The following is a 7251-nucleotide window of genomic DNA, read 5'->3' on the forward strand; positions in this document are numbered from 1 at the left end:
AGGCATTGTACTATATTTATACAAGCTATCTCCTTTATTCCTTAAAACCCTGTAGGCAGATATTATTCTCATTTTGGCAGATGAGGAAACTGAGGCTCCAAGAGAGAAGTTAAATAAATATGAGATCTAGGAAGGGTTTGAGCCCAAGTACTCTCCTGGCACACTTAACCCCTATGCTACATTGTGTCCCTACCATGGTTTTGAGCCTGAGCATCATCTCTTCTCCGGATCATTCGGAGCAATTGCAAAAGGTGTATGGGGAAAAAGATTTAGTAGAATTCTAGCCACAATGCAAGAGTCTTTGTAATGTAGACTGTATTTAACTTTGTTTTCATATTTGCTCTATAATGTCTGAAAAACATGATATAATTAACTTATGTGGTGCTTAAGACAAGTTTAAGAACACAAAATGGGAAATAAAATCTAAGACTACTTTTTCACTGGAATATTTTCCCACAGGGAATGTAGCTAATGCCTCTGCCTTACCCTGAGCAATAGACTAAAATATTACGAAATTTGTAAAATTAGCAACCACAAAAACATGAATCCGCTTAATTAACACGAAACATCTGAATGATAAAAGTTTATTTATCTGCCAATGGAATCCAAAGAGGCAAAAAATCACTACCAAGGGTGGACAAAGCAGATAATTAACATTATAATTTTTAGCGAGGTTCTGCATTCTACTGGTTTTATCTGACTACATTAAGACACCTACACATGCCAACGTAAAGAAACAACATATACTGAACTAACTACAAAGACCCCATTGTTGGAACATAAACCAGGATTATTATATTTTCAGAGCTGTGTGATTCTGAGGCTAAATGGTGGAAGGTGGAAGACAGAAGACTAAGTATTGCCAGCTACCAGCAGTGAACAAAGATCAAACACAAACACCATGTGGGACACGGATACTAATTCACATAACAGAGAGTAGGCAATATAACAATTATGCAGACTCCCTATAGAATCCCTCTCCTATTACTCAGTCTCTTATTTTTTCCTGTATCTATGTAATAGAAATTTCATCAAGATGAATGGTGCCTTAGATCTTTTCTGAAAGAGACTGACTTTGTATATAACACACACAACCCTTTGGTATCCATGAGACAGCCTATGCTCAAACAATGTATGTAGATCTTTTGATACTAAACTAGGGGTTTTAACTTTTGCCAGTTCCTGCGAATCATTCTTTCAGAAGAGTTATTTTACATGTTTCTTAAACAATACACACTTTATGCCAAATATAAGAATTAATGTACAATCTCAAGGTCAGATCCAGTGACAAAATGGACTACCTGAATCTAGTAAAACATTTCTTCCTTGCTGCATATAAGCTGCATTTAGAAACATCAGCTGCACTTTTTGTGTGATCCATGCTGTAAATGTTCACAAAAATCAAGCAAACAGCTAGACATCCTTCAGCTACTAAAATTAACCCTCCCAGTCACAGCAGTCTTATCAACAAAAATAGAAGCACGGATGGTTGCATCAAACCATGCTGGGCTGACTCAGTCCTGGAAAGGGCTGGTAGGGGGGACCACAAGGGAAGCACTGATAGTCATGAATTTTCTGCTTGTTTTTATGTGGGAGTAAGACTAGTCTCTTCTCACATGGCTTTTCCCTGCACCAGTCTTTTGCTAAAGAAGCTTCAAATGAAAGTGATCATCCCTTGATGAAAGCTGAGAAATGCTTCTCTGGAAACAGCTTGCCATGGGTCCTTAAGGCAGATGCCAGAAGTCAAAGAAATTGCAGAACAGTCTTAGAATGTAAACAATAAAGTCACTGACTGAGGAGTTCTATTCATGGATGAAGACTCTTCACAAGAACTACCTGGATAATGCCAGCTTCTTGGTTTTTGAAGTTTATGTGAATTTTAAGTCCCATATGTTTTTTCCTTTGTAGAGACAGACTTCTGGATTGGATAAAAGTTCATGATGTTACTTAAAACAAAACCAACCAAACAACCATAGCATGGAGAAGCTACTCAAATACTAAGCAGTTTTGAGGTTTTAGTTAGTTTGTTTGACTTTCACATTTTACTTTTGTGGTTGGCATATGGAAAACCAAACTGAGAAATCATTATGTTGGAGTACTTCAAGGGCATGCCATCATAGATACTAACAAGCTTATTGAGACAATAAGACCTCTGCAGAAAGTGCTCAGCTCGATGCCACATTCCAGAATGGCCACCGTTGGTTTCTTTTTCTAAATTGGCCATGTTTATAGGTTTCACAAATATCCCTGAAGGCTTCCCGGTGTGCTTGGCAATGATGAAGTTCATGGCAATATCATCACAGTTTTGTGTTTCATCTATCAAAGCGTGCACGGCTGCAGGTTGCCTCTGAAAGAGTTCAAGGTATTTGCTGTTGAAGAATGAGGCTCCAATCAGCACCACAGAATACTGGTCACCATTTCCAAACCCTGGTGTCTGCAGTTCAAAACCTCCATAACTGTAGACACCTGATGAAGTCGAGACATGCTTTCTAGGAACAAATCCTACAATTTGATCAGGAAATTGCTGAACAGATGGAAAAAGAACAATTAAGTGTGGCATTTCTTTAGAGCAGACATGGTGAAAAAAGCAATGATTTATTACAGAGAAAATTAAATAGATTACAAACTTTATTTTATTCCTGGTTTCATCTAACTTCAAGCAACTTCATAAATCTACGTCCTGATAAGTTTACAGGTCAAATTCCGTTATAACCCAAATCTCTAACAAGATTTCTAACCTTATAAATGTTCTCCTAATTCAAACATTATCTGATATTAATAAATTGTAGTCACCAAAGAGTCTGGTTTCTTCAAAGTTTGCTGCAAGAAAGTTGACTGCATGAATGCTATTTAGTATAGAAGATATAATGTGATTTTGAAAAAACTTTTAATCTCTCAGGAGTATATAAAATTAAGGGTCTACATCTATAATTTTATTGTTTTTCCATGATGTTCAATATTCTTAAAAGCCATTGTTGCTTTTAAACAGTGTTATATTTTTTATCCCTTTTCTTTTTGGGTATTTTGTTCTTAAAATATTTGATTATATATATAAATATAGTAAGATGTGTCAGGATTTTTAGAGAAAGGATAGAAATAAAATAATATTATGGTGAATGTGACTAAAAAAATCAGCAAACAAAAGAAAACCAATGAAACATGTGAAATAGGTAAGAATTTATAGGGTTAAATGGTTTAGTTTAATCTCATGAATAACTTGAGGTTCACTCATTTCCTGAACAGTCACTAAACTAGGGATACACACACACACACACACACACACAGAGAGAGAGAGAGAGAGAGAGAGAGAGAGAGAGAGAGAGAGAGAGAGAGAGAGAGACAGACAGACCGACCGACCGACCGACCGACCAGGCGAGGTTAGATCCCATTTCAAAGAATTCACAGTCTAGAGAGGATATGGTCTAATTTGTGAAGAAGGCTGTGAAAAAGTTTAAGTGCAGTTGGGTAAATCTCATGGGAGCACTGAGGACAGAATGACAACTGCGCTCTGGGAGGCAATGGGGAAGGTGAAGAGGGGCGTGGGGGATACAGGCTGGGAGGCTTCAGAGAAAATGTACCGTTTGCATAATTTAGGAGGGTGAAAGAAATTTCAGAGATGACTAGAGGAGGAAAAGGGAAAGCATTAAAAGTGGAGGTGCTGAGTGAGTGGGAAGGCACAGACAGCTGTCTAATCTTGCTTGCCCTACACCCCAAGTCATCACCGTATGCAGGGCTGTACATCACACCAATCTGACTTCAGGAGTCAGATTATCTTGGGCAATAGATTGCAATTGTTCTTGATATTTTTATGTATAAAATCTAAAATCATATTTATCCAACTTTAATTATGGTTTATTGCATTGTTCTCATTAACCAGTCTTTGTATTTCCCCCGACCCATGACATTTTAGGAAAATTTATTTTTTTATCTGAAATAAATTTCACTGCTGGAGTATTACATTAGAACTTTTTGCCTAAAAACCTTTTATTTACAGGATTGAAAAAACTGCTGATATGGAAAAAAATCTGTCGATCAGTTCACCGGGCATGAAGTTAGAAACTGAAGTTTAGAGAATGGTGATATCTGCAGAGTCCTGTGACCACTTATCATTAATGTCTAATGTTGTTCTATACTAAGTAGCTAATTAAGTGCAATTAGATCATTTATTGGGTAGCACAATGTTTAAATATTGGACAGTGTTTCAGAGTACATTTGTATGCAGTTCTGGTTTCAGGTAATTATAGTGCAACTTGTAAAAGCCAGCTACTACTAGCACATATTCAATAGGAAAGAGCTGTTTTATAGACTAGTGAGCATTCTGTGCCTACTGATCCCAGCTAGGATTTAGGAGGGGGGGACTCCCCAAAACCCTGCCATTAAATGGTGCATGTAGAATTACTATTACTATTAATTTCCAGACAATGGCCTCAGAATCAGGATTAAATTTTGTGGAGGTAATAAATGCTTTTAATGGAAGTTATATACAATATTAATACAAAAATACACTTCTCTCTTGGGGAAAATATCTCTGCATTTCCTCCCTGTTCTTTGGAAGGTAGTTTTGGCTCTTCCCAATATACCAAATACAAAGCAAATATGGATAAAAGATAGCATAACTTTCAGGTTGGCTTAACTGTCACAGGAAATCTTGAATTATAGCATAATAAATGATCTACCTTTTAGATAAATATTGCCTACATTATTTTGGGTGACTGTCACCTTGAACCATGCTGCCCTGGTTAAACACTAGATAGGACTTCATACTGATGATTTCATAAAGGGTATAGCAACCTTACCTGCCAAACTGAGAAAGCAAAAAGAAGGTCTTGGGCACTAATCAGCATGTCATCGTCTACCATTAACACCGCTGAAAGGAAGGAAAAAAATTTAAATCGAACAGTTTGGAAATGAAAACAAAACTAGTAAGATACAATGGTGTCCATATAGATCATTCAAATGAGGTATAGTCTAAGAAAATAAGTAAATAAGAGATGGATTCTTTGAGAGATTTGTCTAGCACAAAGTTTTTATTTGAATTGTAATTGATTTTATAACTGCCTGAGGGGGAAATTATCATGTAGTTATCATCCATTATCCTAGAAACTAATGAACCTATAAATAAATAAAACCTCGGTTCTTTAAAACAAATTACAACCTCGTGAAACTGCTACGAATGAGACAAAAAAAGAGGTGGCAAGAAATACATTAAGCATAAGTTAAATGGCATTTCACTACCTTCTGTGATGCAATAATATGTAATTATAGCGTATCTTTTTCACAATATTAAGTTCTTTGTCATTGTAGTAAGATGTATATGCTTTCCTGCCCTGGAAACTATTTCCTGACATCTTGGAAATTGCCCCTTAAGTTTTTAAAGTGCTTTCTTAGGATTAAATTTCCCTTATTGTCTCCAGACAATTAGGACAAGTAGGAGGCCAGAAATTCTTGTACCCACCCCCAGCCCTGGTTAGCCGCAGCCCTGCCAGACTAAGAACCGAGCTGCAACTCACCCTTAGTCTCCAGCTCAGGGAAGACCTGGAGCCGATTCCTCATCCTGTTTGTTGTCTGTAGTTTGAAGATCACAGGAACAGGGTGAGGCCCTACAGAACTCCACAACTCCTCTGGTCCCTTCTCCCCAACATTGTTCCACACCACAATCACCTTGTGCAGATGTGGTACTGCCTGATAATGATTTAAAAGTCTCAATAATAGATCTGTTCTGTTGTATGTCTGCATTATGAGAGTAAAGGAATCCAGGGTGGACTTGCCCTGGGGTTTTATTTCCCTACGCAACGTGAGCATCTTGTCTTCTTTAACGTTAGGAAGTAAAGTGGTCAAAGCCCCAGCTACCAGTAGTAACACAAGGACGACCACCAAAGAGAAGCGAAGCGCTCGAATCCCCATCACTCTGCCCGGAAGTTTGCAGATGTGACAACACCTGGAGTAGAAACGGAAATAAAATATAGAATTTTAGCATTCTTATTAATCATCATCTTTTATTTTTGCTTTTTTATTGAGTGAGGTTAACCTTATTTTAGTCAATCCAATTATGGTTATCCCCGCCTCTTTGATAAGGTTATTTGGCCTAAGATAATAAGACCAGTGAATAAACCTTCCCTTCTGGGCCTGCTTGTTTTGCATTTGCAGAAAAAGTATCTTCTACACACCGAACAGTAAGAATTAAGCAGTGTATTTTAAGATCTACCCTCATTTTACTACAAAAAATCTGGAACTGAGATTGTTTTCAAACGGGTTTGTATTTTCCTTAGTAGCATATTCGTTTTTAAACAGCCTTACTGAAATATCTTTGATATATAAAAATAATACATATTGAAGGTGTACAACTTGATGTTTTGATGTCTGCATACTGTAGTATACTAACTGCATACTAACTTTTTGATAGCAAACTTTTTTTTCCAAATGAAATCATATGCAGAACTCCAATATACAAAGCAGATAATAATGGTAGCAGCGGCGGCAAACAATGACAGTGAGTTTATTATTTCTTAGGCCTTGTACTATGTGCTTATAAGTCATAGTATGTACTTACTCATTCAATAAATTAAGCAAGTAGTTACTAAACACTTATTGTGCCAGGTACTATCTAGGTTCTAAGAATACGGCAATGAATAAGATAGACAAGGTCTCTGTGTTAGTAGCAGAGGAGATAGCAGAGACAGATAAATCAAACAAACACAAGCCAGATTTTGGGGGATCTGGTCAGCCCGAATAAGGAGCATGGAGTTGATTCTAAGATAGGAAGCTATTGGACGGTTTTGATCAGGGGAGTGACAGGATCTAGTTTATCTTTCACTATTATTATTCCTATTTGATATTTTGGATGCTTACAGAGGTTAAATAACTCTCTCAAGATTACTAAGCACTTTAAGTAATGGAGTTAGGATTTACACCCATGAAAATCTGCTGCCAGAGCCCAGGCGGTTCATTATTATGGGCTCAGGAGTATACTGCCTGGATTCAAATCCAGGTTGCACTGAATAAAGGCACCCTCTCTCCCAGTACACAAAGTTCACAAGGTATTGTAGTCAGCTGTGTGCTCTCCTATTCTTCACTATACCTAAGGGAACTACTGGAGATGGCTACAGAATAGTAGATGAATAACTGATGAATGTGGCCTGGATATTTACTGGTTAAAATATTTTGTCAAATCAAGACTCTCAGTAATATCTGTAAGGAAAGGTTAAATCTCAGAGTTTTACAAAGACCTAGAACTCTGATTTTCTGGCTTCT

General features: G+C 37.1%; 1 protein-coding gene across 2 annotated transcripts in view; it reads right to left on the reverse strand.

Moving 5' to 3' along the window:
- Positions 1–555: 555 nt before the first annotated feature.
- EXTL2 (exostosin like glycosyltransferase 2) overlaps positions 556–7251 on the reverse strand; it is a 21302-nt gene continuing 14606 nt past the window's right edge. The window contains exons 3-6 of one of the 2 annotated variants that reach the window (XM_015595591.2): positions 5662–5938; positions 5511–5565; positions 4797–4867; positions 556–2524 (exon numbers count right to left, since the gene is read on the reverse strand). In XM_015595591.2, the coding sequence (XP_015451077.1) occupies positions 2036–2524; positions 4797–4867; positions 5511–5565; positions 5662–5938 (892 nt within the window). In that variant the 3' untranslated portion in view covers positions 556–2035. Of the gene's footprint in view, positions 2525–4796; positions 4868–5510; positions 5939–7251 lie in introns of both variants that reach the window. The other variant, XM_006919567.3, reaches the window with a different exon arrangement.

This window comes from Pteropus alecto, unplaced genomic scaffold (assembly GCF_000325575.1).
Source record: "Pteropus alecto unplaced genomic scaffold, ASM32557v1 scaffold106, whole genome shotgun sequence".
NCBI lineage: Eukaryota > Metazoa > Chordata > Mammalia > Chiroptera > Pteropodidae > Pteropus > Pteropus alecto.